Consider the following 25,704-nt stretch of genomic DNA (forward strand, 5'->3'; position numbering starts at 1 on the left):
AGGTCTAAAATCAGGCACATCCCAGAAATGCAGTATTTAGGTCTGAGTATAGCGTGTCCTTTCCCTGTGCTTTGTTATATAGGTGACAATTTCAGTGGATGGAATTCTGACCACAACAGGCTACACGCAGGAAGACTACACCATGTTGGGATCAGATGACTTTTTCTATGTTGGAGGTAGTCCCAGCACAGCTGACCTCCCTGGGTCGCCAGTCAGTAACAACTTCATGGGCTGCCTGAAAGAGGTACTTTTTTTGTTGCTATTTTTATTGTATTTTGTATCTTGATATAGTCTTTTGAGAGTTTCATGAGTGCATTTTACCTGTCGTTGAATAAGTATGATATCTGACACATATTTTATCAAATCCGCACAAAGTAATGTATCATGAAAATTAAACAATGCTTGAGATTATATAATCAAACCTTTATGTTCCACCCAGGCAGTGGAAGAACACTACCTATATCTTGCATAGTCCTCCTCCATCCTATACATTAGGCCCTATGTTTTCCCTGTGTGGCTGGATGACTTTAGCTTCATCTCCATTTGCTCCTAACCCAACCCCATGTACCAGTTTTTCTGTTTCAATGGTTGGTCCAGTTCCAACTGGAAGTGCTGCAGCCTTTACTGCTATGGATCATAGTTTATGATGTACTTGATGGTACAAATGACAGTCTATGGGGCAAAGGACCAAGTGCCCAATGCTAGCGTTAATTTGCTAGCGTAGCGCATTTTCGTTAATTCGCCGATTCACTAACGGACACTGGCGTAAATTCGCTAGTGTTACTTTGCACCCTTACGCCTGGCGAATTTACGCAAATTCACTGACGCGCGCATTTTTCTGAACGCTACCTTTTACTCCAGACTTCCTTCGCCACCTCAGACCAGGCAAAGTGCAATAGAGTAGATAGGGATTGCTTCAAAAAAAGTTAAAAAATTTTCTAAGTCCCAAAAAACGCTGGCGTTTTTTCTTTTTTTATGGGTGATAGGCTGAAAAAGATAGAAAAAATTTTTGGGGCTACACTTCTTCCCCCCTAACTCATGGCACCTTAACTATACAGTGGGCACATGTACTGTATAGGGCAAAATAAAAATTTTATTTGCTGTTTTGAAGGTTTCCCAGGCTTGTGTTGTGCTGCTACATATACATTTATTGTAACTTCAATTTGGCGCCGCATGCAAATTAAGCCTCGCTAGCGTAACTTCGCTTTGCTTGGCAAATTAATGCTAGTGCAACTTCGCAACCTTACGCTTCCCCTGAGCGCAACTTCGGATTTTAGTGAATCTGTGTAGCGCTGGCGAAACTAAGTCTGGTGAAGTGTGGCCAAGCGGACGATGGCGCAGCTACGAATCATAGTGAATTTTCCCCTATGGGTGAGCTCACAAGAGCATACTGTATGTAAAATGTACTTTGTTTTTAAAGGTCAGTCTTCACTATAGATGAGAATTTGACCATATATCATATGACACAATAGTGCATTAACTAGTCCTAACACAAGGGAGCAATTACAATGTGCAAAGGCCACAATCAGCCATTTTTTTTGCACATTGTATGCTGCATTTGAAGAATGTCAGTAGACTTTTTCAATTCTTTTCAGAGCACAGAGACCTGCAACATTCCCCTTGATTTAAGAGTTGCCTGTGGTAAGCAGCAAGAGCAGAGCATACCCCCAGGGGCAAGTGTTTCTTAACTGAGTACTAAGGGAAATGCACTTGTGCCGCTCAGCTCTCTAGCTCTTAGCTCTGTCCCAGGGTATAGTAAATGACACACACAACCTTTTGGGTTGAAAAGGTTGCCACTCACCATAGTATTTCTCCCTTAGGGTCATATAATACAGCCTTTACCTTGATTAGATTAGGCATCTAAGAGCAAGAAGTAGATAGGGTGAACTTTTATTAACTAGGTGATATTTTTTTTTTTCTGTCCTAAATGCATCTGGAACTATAGCCGGCATAATTTGGCACAACTGCAGACCTTAGTGTGTTATAGACATGATCCTATGTAGTCTTGAGTTGCATCAAACTTCTTTTTATTCTTTTTTACACCCACATATTTTGAATAGTAAACTCATCAGGAAAGTGGATTCAATCTCTATTTAATCCATGGGAAACATCTGATTGCATAAAAAAATTAAAAAAAAAAACAATTATGAACCAAAAATTACAAAAAAGAAATGCCAGCTCCTGGATATCCTATATATTTATTTGGCTTTGGTTTTATGACTGATACGCCAATGGCTTCCTATATCAGTAACCTTCTTAAGAGCTAAGGCCTTGAACAGAAATTGGTCCTCCAAGGAGCACTTGAACTAAATAAAAAATCTAACAACCACTGCTTTAGAGGATTATCAACATATCTCAACTCCCAAATACTGACCTTGCATTTAGCACTGTCTAATAAAGATTAGCACATTTCTCAGTTTCTGTATAGCATTTGCAAAACAATTTGCACATTTTAAAACCTGAAATTCACTGAATTTCTAATCTTGTTTATGTTGTTTTGTCTTGATGGGCAAGGGAATTTATAAAGGAAAACTCATATATTGCAGCTGTGTTATTCCTCTGTGTAATCTAGACCACAAAGTGTCCATACCATAATATCCTCCTGAGGTTTAAGTATATATTCTTATTCAGGTTCATAAAAGGTATGGTATGAACCAGATACCAGAGGTTCAAAGATTTTCCTTGGTTAGTAAATTGTGTGCAAATTGGCCGAACTAGTGCATGCAAGCAAACGAGTCGAGTTTGGGCAAGAGCTGGGCAGGGTTTCTTAAAACACTGCAATTGCATGCTATTTTACTCATGTAGCATAGTGTGCTGATATAGCCATCTAAAAATGGACATACACATGAAAATCTCCTTATTTGCTGAAGCAGATTTTCCCATGAAATGGCAACTTGTGTTGGGCCCTATTGTTATTAACCAAACACAACAAAGATAAATGCAGATATTCAGGACAGGACTAGTCCCTACATGGGTAGAGAAACTGGTCATGTATGTACACTTTTAGCTGCACTGTCTGCACCTTGCACCTTATGCACCAAGGTAGGCCTATCTAGCCGTTGGCCCTCAGTGCTAAAATAAATCAGAATAAATGAAAGTGAGTAGAATCACATGGTGTTTCTATCCCAGCAACTGTGAATTCATTTTTGCACCTAGATGTGATTGTAAATGAGTCCTTTTGTTTTCAACAGCAATGACTTAATCATCATACAATATCATCGATAAAACGGAACAAATATCAATGATTTGCAGAAGTCTTACTCCCATAGTAGATATGGAAATGTAGATTATACTGGAAACTAAATGCTGAATTTCTTTGTAATATGTTTTAACATTTATGCTGATTCTTTATGGTCTACAATATTAAAGATTTATTGCCTATTTTAAAATCATAGACCACGTAATTTTAAAGCAACGTCTGGTTTTAAACATTTAACATTCAAGGTAACGGAACTGTGTCTGGCAGAGAAGAAGGCTGTTTGAGCATAAAAATATGCATTCTGAATAGCTGAGCAGTTGTAGGAAGGGTATGGATATAGAACAAATTATAGGAATGTCTCCTTAGGCAGAAACAAAGCTTTATAATATATAGTAAACCAAAGAAGAGGTCCCCACTGTGCAGCAAATATGTAGGAATCTCTTCAAAATGACAAAACTCAAAGAAGTGAAACAAGGATTGATCATGATGGAGATGAAGGAATTGATTCATCCCAAAGTTACTTTTTCAGTTATTTGTGGCATTCTCATTCATGGTCAATTCATATTGATTCCTACCTTGATCTGACCCAGGGCAACCTGAATTGTGGGATAAAAATTGATCCAAATGCGGTTGGTTCCATCCTCATAGGCTTGAATATAAGCACAAGCACATTTCAGGTTTTCTTATCCTCATTAGCTGTTAGGTGTAGCTTGTTTTTATGATAAGAGATAAAGAATGAGTGGCAATACTACTGAGAGCTGCATTGTTCTGTGAGAAGTATCAGTCTAGCAGAAGTTCAATGCAGTGCGGGGTTAAAATAAGCAAATTTTTTAATTTTTCTAAGGTATAGATTGTTTTTGCTGTAATAAAAAGACACATTATGAAAGCTATTGGGCTGCTTTCTCCTTTTCTGTTGATTCATAACCCAAGTATAGCATCTTAGTTCAAGCTACACTAACCTCCACATGCCACCCTCTTTCCCTCTCTCAACAAAATATTTAACTTTTTTGCAACCAAATTAACTGCGAGATCCCCAAAAACACATTATGGCAGCACAAAATCAGCATCTATAGGGCACTATTAATGAATGCCATGAATTCTTCCTGTGTAACAACACCCCATATCTGTCTACTCTCTAAAATTCTGAATGGCTCTCCCCTCCCCTCACACACATGCTCTGCTCACTGTAGAGGTTAAAGGGAATGGAAAGAGTTATTATGTGGTCAGTTTGAAAAATCTAAATTATTTAAGGGAATAGACCCAGACATAAGGGCTTAGTAGCAGTAAAACCTTCAGTGCACCTATTTCATTGGCAAGGCAACATATGTGACATTGACTAAATAAAAAGAGATAAGATATAAACAATAGAGTAATTATTGTGAAGCACTGATTAAAAATATACACCAGAACAGCCCTCATGTCAAACCAAAAAAATTAAATCTGATAATCAAATATACAAATAAAAAATGTAATAAAAAACATAAAGGTTGTGTGTGGAACCTGGGTGTTTTTAATCACTACTAGGAAAAACTGCACAGATTAAATTTCTAATCTCTTCTGACAACTGCTTCTCTTTAATTTGAATGGGATTGAATGGGAAACAAAGCCTATGGCATGAAAATCTGATGAAAGTCATGTCACCAAGTGTGAACCAGTTTATTCAAATTTTAAGTAAATTGATGGTGGCCTCCTAGTGGGCTGGGTGTTTTTCCTCAAAGCAAGTTATGGGATCAAAAAAGTAACCAATGATATTTAAAAAAAAAGTCTACACAAAGGTCCCAAACAAGGTTTATAAAGCTTTAGACTTGAATATGAAAACAAGAGCAAAAATGCATTTTATTTATTGCTACTTACCCCAAAAATGTTAGCGCACACGTGAATCATCAATAAAGATAACAGGAAATACAACTAAACATAATAACATTAAATAAAGGAAAGGGCACAATTCAATGCTCTTGGTACATTTGATGGATGATAATAAAGGAATATAGACCAAGAAAGATAAACTACATGGAAATCAAATGAAAAGAAAGGTTAAAACACAGAAATATTGACTCAGGAAAGATCTGATTGACAGTTTTTATAAATTGATTTTTATAAACTATACATAGATTTTTATAAATGACTTTAAAGACAATGGTAGAAAAATAAAGAAATGAATGGACATGTTGCCTGCACATTTTTTCCTTGTATAGTGAAATTTTAGGTCTTTTAGTTTTTTGCGTATGCAATGGGCTCAGACTGAATTTTGAGCACTGGGGACTACTGCCAATTCCTGGCTTATTTCATTCTTACCTAGGTTGTTCATATCTATTCTAACCATTCAGCATTATGTAGGAACAAAAAATAGACGGTTATTTACAAAACCATAATTTTTTCTGTTCTGGGTTTTTTGGGGCAAAAACTTAATTTTTTTGTGGAAAAAAACCTTGTATTTCTCGAGATTTATTATACCCCAAATTGTCCCTTTTACAATCTGAAGATATTGTGGTATACGCTGGGTTTTGTCCAATAATCTGAAAAATTCAGGTTTTTTTCCGGCAATAACCCTAAAAAATCTTGTGATTTGGGCATCAGATATGAAAAATTTCCCGACCTGACTTTTTCGAGTTATTTTATTGATAAATAAAATAAAATCATGGATGGGAGTTTGGTTGAGCTTGGCATGTTAAACTGTATAAGATCATAATTATATGTTAAAATTAGTTATACTACCATATAAATTATAATCTATCATCTATATATCAAGATAGTGGAAAGCATACATACTGTATACAGGTCAATTGCCTGGGAGGTGGTTAGAAACTGTGAAAAGACCAATAAAGTATATTGAACTTCTAGGTCTTATCATTAAGATACTAGAGTAATTTTATCTAAATATTTCTATCAAATTTCATGACCTTCCTTAAGTACAAACTGCAAGAACTGCAAATGACCCACTCCTTAAAAGCCTAAATTGCCTAACAATGACAATTTTGGTTGGATTTTAGTGTTTTAGAGGTTTTTTAAACCACGACTAAACTGTAAAGCTACAAATATTGTTGAGATTTATTTTAAAAAATTTAAAAAATATGAATACCTTAAAACCCTCTAAAAATTTGAGTCTTTTAAACAATTCCTAGCAAAAGAAAAATACAAAAATCTCTAAAAGTCCAAATTGATTTAGAGCCATCCTATAAATTCAGCACAGCTCCCATTGACTTCTATAGGACCTCAACAACTTTTACCAGCCAAAGTCTTGGATTAGAGTTTTTTGTAGTTTTTACACTTCATAAATCTCGAATTTTTAGAGTTTTTTTTTAAAAAATTAGAAAACTACAATTTTTTTAAGATTCATGTAAAAAATAGAAATTCAGTTGTTAGTAAATGGGCCCCTTACGGTCTTAAGGAATTGGTCACTTGCACTTCTCATTTGTATGTGTCTGCGGAAGGTCACTTGATGTTATCAAACTTTAGATTTTCAAAAAAAAACCTTTTGTCTTTTTGATTACAAAACCTTTAATTGTGGCTAAAAAATGCTTTGTTTATGCCTGGTGGCTTAAGCTGGCCATAGATGTTGAGATTTTTAAAAGATCAGATCCTGATCGTGAGACCACGATCTTCTCAGAACGACTTCTCAACTAAAAAGACAAATTTGCCAGGAAAACAAAGGGGAGCTGCCTGCTTGGCCCTGCAAACATAGAGAGATTGCACTGGGACCGACAAAGATTTTTTGACCTGGCCGATCAATTTCCTGACAGATGTCGGCCGAAAAATCGTAAGACGTACGATCGTTCAAATCCCACTAACCGCACGGTAATTTCGAACGATTGGTCGGACTTCCCTAAAATCGGTCGTTCGGCAAGAAGAATTGTCATGTCTATGGGGAGGTTTAGAATAGATTGGTTTCATCAGTTGAACTTCAACATTTTTGATCAAACACTGGTATATTGAATCCTTTCCAGTTGATTCTTATATTGAATTGTAGATTGAACCCTAGGATGGTTGATTATCATAATTATAACAGGTTTCTTTTAGTGATGGGTAAATTTATATGCAAGGTATGGATTTGGGGCCAATTTCCACACTTTGCTGACTGCAAATGTTTTTGTGAAACTGCTCTAAAATTTGCGCTGGAAAAATTTGCTGCGACAAAAAAATTGTTTGCGCGTCAAAATTGTTGCACATAAAAATTATTCAGACACCCATTGACTTTAATGCACTTGGACAAAAGAGTCACGCCTATAAAAATTGTTGCTCGTGTAAAAATTATTTTGACGTCCATTGACTTCAATGCGTTTCAGGAATTTTTCGCCATTTCACAAATTGTCTTGGAGTTTTGCTTATTTTTAGGCAAAGCAAAATGGGACAGATTTGCTCATCACTAGTTTCTTTAGTTAAACATATTACACCAACAAATATCTGTGTGCTGTGCTGTGGCAGGTTTTTGAAAAACTACATGGAATATCTGTTGTGGAAATTGTGCTTTAGGGCCTGTTAGACTGATAGAGTGCAAAAACTGTACATTTCCCAATAATCCATGTAATGTCCCAGTCCATGAATACTTCAATGGCTAATGCTCCAATTGTTTGTAACATACATTAAGGGGGTTTTCATTTTTTTCATGAAAAATTCAAGTTTTCGAGGGTATTTTTAGTCTAAACTCGTATTTTCTAATTTTAATTTTATTATACCCCAAAGCTGGAAATAACTTGAATTCGAAAATACACCACATAAAACTGTTGAGGTCATGTAGAAGTCAGTGGCAGAGGTCCCTTGAACAATGTAAAGATGCTAATAGCTTTCACAATGTTTGAATTTTTGTTGGTGGGTTTAGCATGAAAACTCATTCAATTCAAGCAATTTAAGTTTTTTTCCCACAGAAAACTTGAATAACTTGAGTTTTTGGGTTCTTCCCCCCAAATTCACTGATTTGAGTTTTTTCCTTTCAAGTTTATTCTTGAATCGAAAAATATTTGAGTTGTGAGTTCATACGAGGTATAAAAAACTCACAAAGCTCTAAAATAACCCCCAAACTGTATATAAGAAAAATGATATGTAATGGGAAAAAGGCTTTAGTAGAGATGGTTAGAGATAATGTTCCATTTAGTGTTAATATGGTATTTAATAAGTAGTATTACAGTAAATGGATAATAGATGTTTGAGAAATGGTAGATGTCTAAAATGATATATGCAAAAAGGTAAATATTATATACATATGTTTATGATCACTGTCTCCATAGTTTCCTATGTACTTTTTTAAATCTTTTGATCTGGTGCTCAGTGGATTGTTACCCTCTTTCAATTTAAATGCCAAAACAGGTCCAGGTCCAGCAACACCAAGTTGCAATTGAGGATAAGACCCCTTTGGTTAATTGTGTCTAACCTGGGAAATGGTATTGGAAATTAAAAATACATGACTGTAGCCCTATTCTGAGGCCCCTGTTGCTAAAGGGATTGCACTAGTTTTATTGCCTATATTGTACTGCGGAGGGTCAAGGGTTTTTTATCACAATGTCTGCTTCAGGTAAGCAACCAACATTGTAATGTGTTTCATAGATTTGAAATGTGGCTTGGGTTGACTAATACATGCTTTTAGCCTCAGCTAAGCAACAAAACAGTGATTCATTTCTTACATTAGTGCTCTGACTAAGGTTGACTAGCACACCCCTACTGCACTTTTCCTAGCTCCCCAGGGTCTGTCACCAGAATCATTACAGTTGCATAAATATAACCCTACTACATTTTTGAGGGTGCCAAATCCAACTACTACAGAGTCTTAATTCGATGTCACTCAGATAGCCAATAAGATGTAGTGCTAGACTCAAAAATGTGATCTCTGTCAAAATATATACCTTATATAACATACAGTTTCCAGGGTTGCTTTTCATTTACAGAAGACTATTAACCCTAAAATGAAGGTCATGGAGGGCGTAAAGGGAGCCCTCCAAATCAAGGCAAGCCTCCAAGCCAAAGTAACCTCAAAAGATCCCATTAATAATAACACATTTAATTTACAAAAAATCACAAACCATGAAAGCCAGTGTTAAAAATAAAATGGGATAAATGAGATTATTTATACTTGTTTGCAGAGGGTTAGTAATAATTTTAACTACTTGAAGCTTTTCCTATAAAGAAAAATAAAAGGCTGGGTCTGCAGAATGCACCCTGAACAGTATTCAGTGTAGCAAAATGAATAATTGCATTGTATACAAGGCCAGCACGTGCACTGAATTGAAATGTAGGCTCATATTAACAGAAGGGAATTACAAAAGAAACAGCTTGAATATTGGAGCCTGATATTTTCTCCTTGAGTGCAATTTATATAACTGTGCTGATTTATGCCATGAAAATATTTCAGTGGTCTTTGCAAGGTAGATTGGAATATACAAGTATATTAAGAGGATCTCCTGTAGTACAGCTCATTCATGTCTCCTACGGCTTAATACCCTCAGATAGAATACAAAAGGTAAAGAACATTTCTGTGATATTAGAACTCTGGTAAAGCTGAGCATTATTAATATACGTACAGCGGAATCGAATGAATGAAATGTGGCTTTTCAGGTTTTATAAATAAATCCTGTTCTATGAAGACTTTTTTTTTTTAAGCTTTGCCATGGCTCCGCTGCCGCATGGATACCTTACATGTTTCAATATGTTGTATAGTGGGCACATTAGAAAGCAGGGAGTTACTGGAATGGTTTACAAGTTTGTTAATTAATTTTCAGTCAAGGTAATAAGGCTAGGTATCATGTGTCTTACTGACCATGGTCTGATTTCAATTCCCCAACATCCCGGCCTTAAATGGGTTGTATGAAATTTCTCATGAAAAATGATATGCAGTAGAGTCCTTCTTATTGATTGAAATAAAGTGTCTGCCATCTCATGGGAATTGTTTGTGCAAAAATGGATTTAATTTATATCTCAGTAGAAAAACAGCCATTCACAAATGCTTGTGCTTGCACTGATATGCTTGCATACAGCACCGGTTGGACATGGACATCCCCTCGTACAATGCTTTCTTGCATGCCATGTATGATGCACGAAGGAAGGATGGCAAGTCAATGTACGACCTTTAGAGCCTTATACTTAAAGGGATCCTGTCATCGGAAAACATGTTTTTTTCAAAACGCATCAGTTAATAGTGCTACTCCAGCAGAATTCTGCTCTGAAATCCATTTCTCAAAAGAGCAAACAGATTTTTTTATATTCAATTTTGAAATCTGACATTTTGTCAATTTCCCAGCTGCCCCAGGTCATGTGACTTGTGCCTGCACTTTAGGAGAGAAATGCTTTCTGGCAGGCTGCTGTTTTTCCTTCTCAATGTAACTGAATGTGTCTCAGTGGGACATGGGTTTTTACTATTGAGTGAGTTCTTAGATCTACCAGGCAGCTGTTATCTTGTGTTAGGGAGCTGTTATCTGTTTACCTTTAGGGATGGACGAATTTTTTCGCCTAGTTTCGCCAAAAAAATGACGCCCATAGACTGTATGGCGGCATGCGTCAAAAAAAAAGACGTGCCTCAAAACAATTTCGCCATGCGACAAAAATTTTTTGACGTCCATAGACTATAATGGCCGCCTGTGACATTTCGCCGGCGGCGAATTTTTGACGAAACGGGTCAAATTCGCCCATCCCTGTTTACCTTCCCATTGTTCTTTTGTTTGGCTGCTGGGGGGGAAAGGGAGGGGGGTGATATCACTCCAACTTGCAGTACAGCAGTAAAGAGTAATTGAAGTTTATCAGAGCACAAGTCACATGAATTGGGGCAGCTGGGAAATTGACAAAATGTCTAGCCCCATGTCAGATTTCAAAATTGTTTGCTCTTTTGAGAAATGGATTTCAGTGCAGAATTCTGCTGGAGCAGCATTATTAACTGATTCATTTTGAAAAAAAATGTTTTCCCATGGCAGTATCCCTTTAACTCCTTCTTAGTTTCTCTCTCTCTCTCTCTCTCTCTCTCTCTCTCTCTCTCTCTCTCTCTCTCTCTCTCTCTCTCTCTCTCTCTCTCTCTCTCTCTCTGTCTCTCTCTGTCTCTCTCTCTCTCTCTCTCTCAAGTACTGCTTGTTATTAAAACAGTTTTGGAAACACAGCTGGGGCTATTAAGCAAAAATCTAAACAATCAGCGATTTGAAAACTCCCATTTCGGATGCTGCCTGTTTATCTTTTTCATAACATAAATTTGTAATAAACACGCATTTAACTATATTAGCAACAGTGGCCATCAAATTATGGTTATAATCAGCACTAACGATATTCCATTAATTTGTTTATGTTATAGCTTATTCTGTTTCATGATATTGATGGCATTAAATCCCAGTTGAGTCTGTTCTTCTGTTTTGATAATATATTCTAGTTTTTTTGGTGTTTGTTGTTTTGTCTTCACTTTAGGAGATTGCCATTAACACTATGGCATCTAATTGACTGTTTTTGTTTGGTGTAGTTGAGTTGAAATTCTGGCTTTGGAAAATACCTCATAGTATTTTTTCACGTAAAATGGATACAAGTTGGGCAAACAACATTACCTTATTGCACTTATTGACTTGATGTTAAACGTTCGTAGAACAGTCAATTTCAGGAGATCAAAGAAAAAAGTCCTAATAAAGAGCTAAGGTGACATGTGGCATTGTGCATGTAAACCTGATAAAGGCCCAGAGACCACAAACCATAGAAGTACCCTCGTGTTACATTAACAAATGAAAATTAAATGGATTGAAAGTTCTCTCCACTACTAGAGCTATAGGTATGGGATCCTTTATAGAAAAGCTACGAATTATGGAAAGGCCGTCTTCCATAGACTCCATTTTATACAAATAATCCAAATTTTTGTATAGATGATTTCCTTTATTTCTATAATAATAGAACATTACCTTGTACTTGATCCAAACTAAGATATCATTTATCCTTATTGGAAGCAAAACCAGCCTATTGGATTTATTTAATGTTTACATGACTTTCTAGTAGAATTAAGGTATGAAGATCCAAATTACAGAAAGATACATTATCCAGAAAACACCAGGTCCTGAGCATTCTGGATAACAGGCCCCATCCCTGAGCACATGGCAGAAAGAGGAATGCATTTATACCATTGCACAGTTATGCAGCTTGTTATGTTTAAGGATTAGGTTGAACTGTCCTTTTCTTAGGCAAATCTCACCCTAGTACCTCCTTTACTAAGGTAAATCTCATCCAAGTTCCTCATGTACCCCTAAATGCATCATATATATATATATATATGACTGATTTAGAGAACTAGAGACTGAGCTAGACTGAACTAGAGAAGTCTACATTATAAATCCTTGCTGGCACCCCTTATAGGCCAGTTTTAAATTCCTGAACACTGAGGTCTAAATCATCCTTCCAGACCAATGGACTATACAGGAGAACATCATTCCCTGTTCACAGATGCAAATCGTGAGTTAAGCATCATATAAAGACAAAGCAACTGAACTGAACTGTCGCTATAGTAAAGTCGTCCCCCCCACCAAATGTATGTTACCAAATGCATCAACTATGATGCCCCAGTTTCAATGTCTAGGATAGTCCACTAGTTATCTATAGGAGATACATTTTTAGCTCTTACCAACTGCATAGATGTGTTTCTCAAATAAAACATTCTTTGCGGGAACATGATCATGATCAGCTTTGCTCTTGTTTAACTTTGGGACATTGTATATTTTCATGAACAGAAAACCTCTGAGACCTTATCATTCAACCCCAAGGGAAGTTGACCACATCTCTATTTCGTCTTATTTAACAAGATATGCCTTTTTTTAAATAAAAATGTAGATTACATTTTACATACAGTATATTGTTTTCATTTTACTTTTAGGGATCCCTGTGTCCTTCAAAGGGAGAATTATTGATACTTCCATGACTGTGTGATCTATAATCTATTGTAAACTATTATATTCTTACCAATACATCATGACTCCATTTTTTCAAACCCCACAGAACAGAATTGAATCCCATGTTTACTAATATAAGATTTTATATTTCAGCAGGTAGCAATAATACCAAAAATGTACATTAATCTTTAGGTGAACCACAAAACGTTGTTTGCACTACAAAATACATTCGTTATCGGTGAACCCAATTTTGACCTTGCACAACTTGGCAGCTTAATAATATATTCAGGAGTATTAAGGCGGATACTATATATTGTAGTTTTACTTGAGATGTAATGATAGCATCCAGTGGCAACTTTGTTACATCTACAGAAGCCTTTCCCTGTCTGTGAGTCAGATACTTACAACCCTTTAAAATTAGACCAGAATTTGCTTCTTATTAAATATTCTTAATTTCTTTATTATTTAGTCATTGTGAGATGCCTCCTTGACCTTATCGAGACACATCAATCGAAACCAAATGCTATTTCTAGGCAGTGTCTTGCTAATTACCTCAATGGTCAAACTGGTACGAGTTTAATTGGCGTTGCTATGGTTTTTACCAATCAACTAATTTGGATGCATGGCATACAGTACAGTTTTTCTTATTTTCAAAAGAATGCTGTTGATTTTTATATTTTTAATGAGCGAATATACTGTATAAATGAGTCAAGCTATTCTGCTGCATAACCTTCAGAGTTACAGAAGCTGTACAGTGTTTTTCATAAGTAATGTTCTCTATTTCTCTCTACCTACCAGCATGTCTGTCTATCTGTAACCAGCAATATCTATTGATTGATTGATTGATCAGTTCATCTATTCAGCCAATTTGTTTTGTGGAATGCAAAACATCTCACTAATCAACAGGATTAAAATAAATGATCTTAAACTCCAAATACTACTAACTGTTATAGTCTTATGCAAGAGAACTATGCAAGTTGCCCATTTATTGAGAAATTATACAATTTAAAGTAAGGTTTATATTCCACAAATAATAATTATAATGTATTTGTATAATGACATATACAGAAAACAATTAAATATAGTACTTGGCAAATATCCCTTCTCTCCTTGTTTACAGTGATATATATATATATATATATATATTTGAAATGGCACTTTCATTTTGATTGCCATGTCTAGTATTTAATGTGCTTTAATTGACTCTACCGAACACTATTACAAATGCCCCAGGAGACACAATCAATATGGTAGCTGCTACTCATGTAACAACAATAATTGTTAATGTACATATAATAATAATTGTATGTATAGTTTGACAAACGCATATGCCTTTAATCATCTGAAAGATTAAATAGACTACCTATTAATTAGGTATGCATTAGGTTATCCTTATCCAATTACATAATTACATTAAAAGACTGCTAGAATTATAGAAGACAGTCACATCACATGTAGTCACAGTGGCCAAAATAGAACATTCTCTTTGAATTAAAGGGATCATTCACCTTTGAGTTGATGTTCATTATGATGTGGATAGTGATATTCTGAGACAATTTACAATTGGTTTTAATTTTTTATTATTTACTTATTAACTTTTTTAAGCAATATGTGATTTTTGGCATTGATTATACCGAGCTTGAGGCTAGTTAAGTAATATATATATAGCCCCCAATGCAAATTGCTAGGGTCCGAATTCCCCTAGCAACCATGCATTGATTTGAAGAAGACACTGGAATATTAATGGGGGAGGCTTGAATAGAAAAATGAGTAATAAAAAGTAGCAGTAAAAATAAAAGTGTAGCCTTACAGAGCATTTGTTTGTAGATGAGTTTAGTGGCCCCCATTTGAAAGCTGGAAAGAGTCAGAAGAAGAAGGCAAATAACTGAAAAACTATAAAAAAGAAAAAATGAAGGCCAATTAAAAAGTTGAACAGCAAACAAGCTCCATACGAGATGACCTGTATTTAATACGGAGGATCTGTAACTTCCAAACACAGAGCTGCTACTCCCAAACTTGTGAATACAGTGTCACTTCCTATCCCTTGTGATGCAGAGAATCTGAAACAAAAGAAAGCAGTGGAGCGTTCCAAGGGGCAAACATACCAAAGGGGTGAAGTGACTAACGCTGGCGAAAATTTGCCAGCGTGACATCATTTGGTACTTCGCAGGCGTAACTTCACTAATGAAAGAGAATCGTCAGACGAAGTTGCGCTCTGGTGAAGGGACGTAACTATGCAAATTCACTAAGATGCAGATTTTATTGAACGTTAACTCTTGAGCCAGACTTGCCTTCACCACCTCAGACCAGGCGAAGTGCAATAGAGTAGATAGGACTTCCGAAAAATTTAGTTGAAAAATTTTCTGTTTCCCAGAAAACGCTAGCGTCTTTTCCTTTTTTCAGGGTGATAGGCTGCAAAAGAGCGTAAAATTTTTTGGGGTAACCGGCTGCCCCCTACATTTCCTTACATATGGCGCATAAACTATACACTGGGCTCATGTGTAGGGCAATATAACAACTCTATTTTATTTCATTAAGCTTCCCTGGGCTTGTGTAATGTAATGTATTTGCTGCAACATACACGTCCATTCAACTTTAACTTCCCGCCGTATGTAAATTAGCCAATGCTAGTGCAACTTCGCTTTGCTTGCCAAATTAATGCTAGAGCAACTTCGATAGCATTCGGCACCCTGGACGCAACTTCGCATCTTAGTGAATTAGCGTTGTCTGAGCGAATTTTCACCTGGCAATTTGCGCTGCCTGCGAAGCCGTCGCTGGCGAATTTTTGCCACTTAGCAAATTTGTCCCAAGGGTGATAACACACACAAAGCTTTAATGAAATCTTCAAAATGCACTTACAAAAGATCAAATGATAAAAGCCATATAGAATCAAATTCTCTTTCTGCCTCAAGGATGGGAACCTTTCCTTTCCTACTACATTTTTGGTCTTCAATAGAGTGCCCCTTGGCTTTAGTTCTTGTTACATCAACAAACTTTCTTTTATGTCTATTTTATTTTGTTTCAATTAAAAATTTGCTTGGAACTGGCCGTTCTGTAACATAATAAAGTTAATTTGAAGGTGAACCACCCCTTTAAAATTAGACAGGACCCCCTACTTTTCCACTTCTTGGTACTCTTGCCCTTTTCATTTGAACAAATTCATACTGTAATTTTATACAGGACACTACTATTGTGTGTTCTTTAATAGTAAGCAATTATTCCAAAGCAGAAATGCATGTTTACTCACTTCAGGCATTTATTTGTGCAAATATACCAAAATCATAACAAAACATAGAATAGAATTTTTTAGTTCTATAAGGGATGCAATTAGTAATAGCCACATCTCCTCTGATGAAGCACCCAATGGTGGGAAATGCATCAGGAGGGTGTGGCAACAAGGATGAGACACTGCCATGTGGTATGTAATTAATGAATTTATTTAACACTGTTTTGTTATGATTTTGGTATATTTGCACAAATAAATGCCTTAAGTGAGTAAACATGCATTTCTGCTTTGGAATAATTGCTTAGTGCTAATAGACCTAAGCATTGCACTCAGTCCCAGATAGCATGTAACCATACTATTCATTTTTTACAGTGTTATATTTTAATAGTGCAGCAAAATAAATTGGTGCTTTATTGTTATATTTGCTTTTCTTTTCATTGGGGGCTATATGATGTATATTACTTAACTAGCCTCAAGCTCAGGATAATCACTGCCAAAAATCACACTGGAGTTCCATATCTCACTCATGTTTTCTGGCATCAATAGCTATATGTCCTGTGTTCTTTTAAATAAAAAGCTCACCAGGTTTTAGACAGAGAGCTTTTTGTGTTTTGGAAAAAAACAAAAAACACAATCATGCCAGAAAAATCAAGTAAGAAAATGAACTTTCTTGTGTTTTCTGGAATTGATTATCATGAGTGTGATTCTCAGTAAGGGTGGTTATACCTGAGATTGACCTGTCTTAATGAGCTTATCTGAACACTTAAACCTAAACAATATTTTAAAAATGAATTTTCTTGGTAAAACCTAATGAGCTTATCTGAACACTTATACCTAAACAATATTTTAAAAATGAATTTTCTTGGTAAAACCAGGCATGGACAGCAAGGAAAAGAAAATTTGAAACAAGAAAGCGGAGCAAGAGTAGCCATTATGATAGTAAAAAAATGGTGGTTGATATGATGCTGAAGAATGTGAAAGAAACAGTAATACTTTATAAAAAAAATATGGAATACACAGCTGGCAAATAAATATAATTCAATTTGAATAAATGATTCCAGTAAAAAAAAATAATCTCATAGTAATTGTTTGACCTTTAAACCAAATCAATCGGTGGTCTGGAGTGATGGTTTACTGGTTTACTCACCAATTTCCATTTTTCGGGTTTTAATCAAATCTGTTTGTGATCTGAAAAATGTGTTTTTTATAATGTAGAAGCCTGTGTTTTATAGTGTACTGAAGGAAAACTGAGCTTCTGCAGATGTATTTCACGAAGCATATAACTATAGCTATAAAAATCAACAACATATTTGCATTAAGGCAGTTTACACAATTATAAAACAGAAGAAAGGGATATTAGGAATCAGATTTCACGAGAAACTGGATTTTACTTCTTATAAAAGATTAATTTGTAATGATTGTGCCTCCCTTAAATATCAGTATCATTTGAAGGCATCAAGGACAATGCAAATAAGGATTGCAATACATATTGATTCTTGTCTATTGATTTTACTTCTTTAAACTAGACATATTCATGTGAACTGGTGAATAAAAGGAAACAAATCAATTGAACTGTAAATAAGGGTAAATATAAGTAGCTTATTTCTCAGAAATTTAAAGGGGAAAGGAACCCTTAATTATGGTATCAGGATACATGTTTTTGCACGTTCAGTGAATTGTACCTGAATAAGTATTTGTTTCATTCCAGTACTGGATATATACACTGTGGTCTTTGGGGTATAGTATCAGATGTCACTTTATCTTATTCCATCTTATTCCTTCAAATTGTCCTTTCCTTTGGTTAAATACAAGAAAACATGAAGTGGATTTAATGAAGTGAACAAGAAATTAAACTGTATGCATTATAAGAATTCATCAACAAAAAGAGGCTACTCAAAATATTCATGACAGTTTTTAACATTATTTAGAGATCTGAGTATTTGATGGCTCTGTTTTATGGAAGAATCCATAATATTGTATAGGACAACACTGTCCAACATTTTTGGGATGATTATGCACTACTTATGTGGGTTCATTTCAGCATATTGAAATTATAATGTTGTTCACACTATCCTAGGGTTCCATTTTTGCAACTGGATAACATACAGTTTGGCCTCATATGTTTAAATTTTGTGATAATTGATTCCAGGTTCACCAACTAGCTTCTACACTTATCAATGGAAGTCAATGGCCTATACTTGTGGTTGTGAATGATCATCTCATACAACTGCAATGAATCTAATTTTGGCCAAGTGCATTTTTGCATGCAAATATCCATGTTATTACCCATAATTTAGTGTTTTGCCCATTACTCTACATAATCTACCACAATGTATCACAATGGATGAACTTGCTCTTTGACACCATTTAGGTGCAAGTTGCTTTTGGCCCTTTGGGGGTTGGGAGTGAGGGTTGCATCACTTATAGAATGTGCATTCAAAAGGGTGTTTGAAAGTCTGCTGTGCCTATTGACACAACCCACTGTGCCACCTTAGAGTTACCACCAGGTTTAGGGTAGTAGTAGCTCCAGCATTCCGCATTACCAGCAGGTGCTGTGTCACCATTGTGCCATTGGTATCAGGTTCTTTTGAAATTGCATTTGTAATTAAGCGACCCTTTATAATTTGATGATTTATATTATTTTCTTTAGTTAAGATTAGTGATGGGCGAATTTGCGCCATTTCGCTTCGCCGAAAAATTTGCGAATTTATCGCCGTTTCGTGAATTTCGCGCAAAATTCGCGAAACGGCGATAAATTCGCATATGGCGCCGGGGTCTCGTTTTTGATGCCGGCGGCCGCTTTTGACTCCGGCGGCGATTTCGCGCCTGGCGAATAAATTCGCCCATCACTAGTTAAAATCAGTTGTTTTGGAATATAATCTAGCCTTATTTGCTCATGGTTCTGCATGTTCCGTTAATAAATCACATCAAGATTCTTTAATATGTAAAAAATATACAAAGGTCATTATTTGTGAAATGTAAAATCATGCAACCTCCTTTACACTATTATAAAAGAGGGAGATATTTATATAACTGAAATTAAGGATTATTTTACTGATCACCTTCTTGAAAGGCATAATTTTCTTGCCACCAGGGACTTAAGGCCAATGTATATTTAGAGGCATGGCATTATCTGTAGAGACATACATTTGAGTATCAGTGTTAAAGGGTTTAAATGCACCCTAGTTGAACCAAGTTTTTATTTATTTTGCTTCATTTCTGCAGTAGGAGACACTTGAATTCCCAGTGCCTAACATCAAAGATAGCTATAAGAAATGCTAGCCTAGAGAAAGATACAGGCGGTGTTGAAAAAAAGAGTTTTAAGCAATGCAAAGTCACTTAATTAATTAAGGGGGTACATTTTGCTTTGAAATGTTTTTTTTTTTTTTTTTTTTTAAAAATGACTGTACTCCCTTGGTTGGCAATAAAAATTTAATTTGCTATTTTTGGATTAATAGTTTATAATTTGTTATATAAGAAGTCACCTTTGCTGGGAAAGTCAGAATTTAACACATGACTGATAAAGCTGTGCAGATGTTCCCAGAGAGTTGCAAAGAGTCAGCAAGAAGGTCCAGTCAACTTAATTCAAAAGGGAAATGTCATTCTTGCTCACAAGTCTTACATATTAGGCAGCCTTTTCCACACCTTTTAGGTAGAACTCTCACAGTTTGACACAGGATTTCAAGAGAGGGTTTCTCTTCTTGCAGTTCTATTCCGAGAACTGGTAGGTTTTCAGACTGACAACTGAAGCACAAGATCTTGACTGTATTAATTACACTGACTTTTAGGACTGAGTCAATAAGCATAGGTATCAGCTAATCAGACAGACCCAAAAGTAGATAACCTTATATTTATTGCATGGAAAACCATCAAGAAAGGACCACAATGCAAGATTAATTTCACTTTTAATTCTTAACCTAATTGATGTTTGTAGGGAAATCATTACGGGATTTTAACAATACATGTTCAGTCAAGAGAACTGATTGATAGAAGAATCAATGACTATTAGACCACCCTTTCTTCAGATCTTCTGTATTATTAGCTTTGAGGTTTTCTCTTTGCATATTTTCACTACTTCAAAGAGCAATGGGGAATGTAGGTATAGTATGCCTCCATTCTATGTGGGGCCATGTGGGAAAATTAGAGGAGCAAATTTATTCACATAAATTGTAAAGGTTCATCTACTATCATGACATTTTGACAAGCAAGTCCTATCTGTCTTTTACCAGCTAATCATAACTCCGACATACACAAAAAATGTTTTCTCTATGGATTAATGTGTTGTTCCTTGTTTTTTTAGTAATTAGCATGATTAAGAACAGCTCTGCATGGGTTATCCTGTTTAAATCAATTTTAATTGTGCCTTGAAGTCAGATAGGATCCACATGTTTCACAAGGGGCTTCACTTTAACAAATAGCAAGTTCTATTTTTCAAATGTATCATGATACTTGAAAATTCATTAGCTCTTCCGTGGGAACTGCACTGTATATTTCTGTCTTTATTCTATAGCAGAACACTGGGATTTTTAGGAAATCGATAAGACTGAGCAATTCTGGCTTTTGACATTTAAATGTTTTATAATTCGATAATATCATGAAAAAACGTGTTTATTTGCACTTTTTTGTACTTACAAGATTTCAGTCAGAATAATAGTTGGTTGCTATATAAAATAAAATGTCCTAAAAATATTCTAGTTCTGCTAGTGACAGGTCTTCCTGTTTATGTTTGCATATTAAAATGTTTATCATATAAAGTTCCAGTTATTCAATTAGATGTGATTTCTATGTGCATGATCATAATTGCTGCTAAGAGACAAAGTTTGTAAGCTGTTAAGTGACCAATCATTGTTCCCTGAAGACAAAGGAATCTAAATATATTATTCATGGTTCTGTGAACTTGTCATATTATATTATGTGTGGCTTCTTTGTATATTGGTTTCACTAGTCTTAGGCTATAGAATAGCTGAAATGTTCATTATCATTCAAGCTGTATCATAAAACATGAATTCTACAGCACACTGGAGTGTTCTGGTTATATTACCCTTGTCCTGCACCCCCCAGACATCTAGGAACTTGGACCTTGCCCTTACAGCCATTCATATTTCTATAGAGCAGGCACTAAATTAATTTCTTTTTGGCAGGATTCTATGAAGAGTTTGTGATCTGTGCACATTATTATTAGAATTTACGATTTCAACATCACCCAGTAGGGCATACTACAACCTCACCTAGAGTTATACAGTTTCTGATCCCCAAAAATCCCCAAACCCTTCTCAATTAAAGAAGCCTCCAACACATTAAGAGGCCTATTTATTAAACCTCACATTTTTTAAAGGGGAAAACTCAAATTCTTAGAGGGAAAAAAAAAACTTGCATTTTTAGAGATTTAGATGACCCCACAGCTGCTGAAAATCAGTAAATACCCAATCTCAAACATGTGTTGGCCAAGTAGAAGCCAATGGCAAATGTCCCTGAAGATGTTTCTTGACATCATGATAAAAGATGGTTTTCATCCGATAATCTGATAAAGTCAATCGTAACATTCAAATTGAAGCACAAATTTGTTGCAACCTTTTTTCTCACCTTTTTCTTGAAGAGTTATTGATAAATTAATTAAATTGGTGGATGGGAGTTAGGGTGACTTTTTTTTAATGCAAAAATTAAATAAACTTGAGTTTTAGTAAATACCCCATTAATGTATATAATTAGCATTTGTATAAATTCTACCAAAGGGCATACATTTGCTCCTATTATTGAACCTCCTTTGCCCATTTGCTGCACATTTTTTTGCTGCCCAATTTAGTTAAATTTCTTTGCAAGGCAGCAACATCCTGCATGTAACGTATGGAATCGCCTTGAGGGTAAGGAAATATATCTAGAGATATATTGAATAGATGTATTGAAGTATAATTTTTAGAGGATGCTAGGGGCAGAAATAAATAAAAAAAAACAAAAGCTTACAAAATCTTTATACAGAGCATATCGTAAACAAAATGACAAAGGCTAACATTTCAGATGGACAAACTATTCACATACGTAGATTACTCAATAAGTCATTTCAAGACATGAATTACATTCTAATGAATTCTAATTCATTAATACTGTATGTGTGGTTGGAATTCCGAAATTCTACAAAGTGGATCAAAATAGATTTTTGCCTTCTTCCTACTTGATTATATTTATGATATGCATGGTAGCTGTGGGAAAGGAGACTATACTTTATTCTTTAAAAAATGCATCAACTTGTGATTGTGCAGATCTGGAATTTTAACAAATCGAGTCACTTTCTCAAGTCACTGACTTGAGAAAGAGCAGCAGATGTTGCAGAAGAATAAGCTATGGCTTCTGTGAAAAAAATGCCGATTGGTTGAAATGATTCATTTACTTGTGACTATAAAATGGAAGTTACTGCCTTTACTACTTTTTGAATATCTTCCTTGAGCTCATGCATTCATACACCCACAAAGCCTTACTTATGTGAATGCAAGTGTATCATATACAATTCCATAGTTTAAGCCACCCAGTGTTGAATATAAAATAAACACCCTAATTTCCCCAACTGTTATAAACACAGTGGGTATTTTTATCTTTATCACATTTTCAAAACTCTAATTAGATTTAAAAAAAAAAAACTTGTTCCATTTGTACGTTTCTGCTGCACACTCCTTATTGAAGGTGTTGATCGTTCTTTCTCACACAGATATTCTTCAAATGTGTGAATGACAATTTGTTTTTTTGCCTTGAGTATCTGGAAGCTATTTATCATTTTACAATTTTTGCTCGGTTTGCTTTCTTCAGTATCTTAATTTAAAAGTGTTAACTTACCATGACAACTTCAAATAAATTGAAGCTCATTTGGTTTTTGGGCATAATATCTGAACATTTTTTTTGTATTGCTTTAAAAAATGAGAAAACAAAGAATCTATTTTATGTAGACCATGTTTAAATACAGATGCCAAACAATGGGTATTTTTTAAGACCCTCTACGCACCCGCATCCCTTGTCCAGGAATAAGAAATATTTCCTTCACAAAAAGTGAAATTATCCATCAGTCACAGTCATCTACATTGTTGATGTATATTTGCTGTTCCAATTTATTAACAAATTCAATTGAATGTATTTTTTGTTTTGTATGTTTCTTTTCTTTTCAGCTGTAATTACATAATTAACCCATATAATTTCTATATGGCTACATATGTGACTAAAATGGGTACTTAGTAAGGATGAATTAATTTTTTTGCTTTTTACTGATTTGAAGCAAAATTTGTAAAAACAAATATGCAGAGAAGATATGCCTATTGACCCAATGCATTTGACGCAAGGAGACACATGAGAGAAAAAAAACCAATTGATTCCAATGCATTTGTCAAGAGAAAAACACACAGTGGCCCCAATATTCATAAAACCTCAAAATGTGCTCCTTCTGTATAGTTGTACAGGTATGGGATCTGTTATCCAGAATGCTCGGGACCTGAGGTTTTCTGGATAATGGATCTTTCCGTAATTTGGTTCTTCATGCCTTAAGTCTACTAGAAATTCATTTAAACATTAAATAAACCCAATAGGCTGGTTTTGCTTCCAATAAGGATTAATTATATCTTAGTTGGGATCAAGTACAAGCTACTGTGTTATTATTACAGAGAAAAAGGAAATCATTTTTAAAAATTTGGATTATTTGGATAAAATGGAGTCTATGGGAGATGGCCATTCAGTAATTGGGAGATTTCTGGATATCGGGTTTCCGGATAAGGGATCCTATAACTGTAAACACTGTATCCAAAGGGTGTGAGGGTCTCCAAAAATAAAGAGGCAAATATAAAAAGTAGAAAAATTTATTAGGACATGGAGACCTAATGCGTTTCGTGCCTATAGGGGCACTTACTCATAGGCTAAATGGCACACCCCTGTACATCTGTTATATAGGGGCGGTGACCAATCACAAGATTACAAACACATGTTACCACTCCACAATAAGTGAAGTTCCACCTAGTGGTGAAAGCATAAAATGTTACATACATATCCTAAATAACAAAAGATACACCTCAAAAATTAAACAAAAATAGACAAATGAAAAGTGATATATATAAATGAAAAAATGAACAAATAATTGAAAGAATAATTGCAAATGAAATTATCTGTAAAGAAAGAAAAATATACTAAAGCCAAAAAAGTTAAAATTTACAATACATAGTCTGATAAGGTTTCCCAATATATTTTATACCTTTCGTATATATACATATATAGTATATTGTGTATATTAATGCATATATAGCATACCGGATGGCCTCAAAGAATAGAGGTCTGTCCTTCACACCCTTTGGATACAGTGTTTTTGGTTTTTGCACCTTGGGACTGAGGTGAACTGTGAGTGTTTTCTCTTTTCACTTATCTAATATTTATTTTATTTTTTGAGTGGTACCATAGATACTTTTTGTTATGTGGCAGTAGCACAAACCAAAGTATTTTCATCCTATAACTGTACTCAATGTCATTCAGTCCTTCCTGCCTTCCACTCTTAATTAAGTGCTGCTATGCCTATTGATGCAGGGGAACCCTGGAGCTAACACCACTTCCGGACCAGGTGGAAGCTACAGGGTTCCATTTGCACCCAGCATCAATAGGTGCAGTACACTTGTGTGTGTCTAAAGAATCGAGTGCAGATATCATTAAAAGTAAAATTGTTCGATCTATTAAATCCTTTGATTCAAACGATTTAATCGATCGATCAAACGATTTAATAGAAAAAACTTTGACTTAGCCAAACTTTTTTTAAAGTGACATTACTTAGATTTTCGAGTTTAAACAGAGTAACTTCTGTAGGGACACACAGACAAGTGTTGTAGCCTCAGAGGAAGTGTGTCAGTGAAATTGGTGAAAAGTGAAGTAAACATTATTATGGCTCAGCCAATTTCCTCAACTGTAATCCTCATTGCATGGACGTAATCCCAAAATCTCTGATTACAAAACTACAGCCTTAAAGCAGTTCTCCCAATTCACCAATGCCTTATTTACAGATACTGTATAAGCAAGTTGCTGCTTACTTATACTAGTCATTTTGCAAATTTACATTATTGTGTAAATTCAGCTTTATGCTTATACTATAATAATGCTATCATACTATTATGTACTTATAAAAAAATGGAAATTGAAATCCAGTTGCAGGAACAAGGAACATGGAGTCAGATGTATGAAGATAAGATAGAAACTCACTGGAGAAATTATTTTGCAATTTAATGGAGTTACTAGTGTGGTTGAGCAACAGTAGTAAGATTCCCTTTAGAATTCAGACATGGATGAGGTGAGAAAAGCTTAAAAAGTTGACTCCTCTTATGTACAATAAGTGCAGTTAAAGCTTTAAAGAGGTTGTTCACGTTCCAACACTTTTTCCCAGTTCAGTTGGTTTCAGCTAGTTCACTACAAATAAAGACATTTTTCAATTACTTTATATTTTT

At 35.2% G+C, this 25,704-nt stretch overlaps 1 protein-coding gene across 27 annotated transcripts in view; it reads left to right on the forward strand.

Annotated features, from left to right (window-relative positions):
- LOC108716082 (neurexin-1) overlaps nucleotides 1-25,704 on the forward strand; it is an 861,870-nt gene that overhangs the window by 288,921 nt on the left and 547,245 nt on the right. For all 27 annotated transcript variants that reach the window (XM_041562467.1, XM_041562483.1, XM_041562470.1 and 24 more), the window contains one exon: nucleotides 83-244. In XM_041562467.1, coding sequence (XP_041418401.1) covers nucleotides 83-244 — 162 coding nt within the window. The remainder of the gene's footprint in view (nucleotides 1-82; nucleotides 245-25,704) is intronic.

The sequence above is a fragment of the Xenopus laevis genome, chromosome 5L (assembly GCF_017654675.1).
Source record: "Xenopus laevis strain J_2021 chromosome 5L, Xenopus_laevis_v10.1, whole genome shotgun sequence".
NCBI classification, from domain to species: domain Eukaryota; kingdom Metazoa; phylum Chordata; class Amphibia; order Anura; family Pipidae; genus Xenopus; species Xenopus laevis.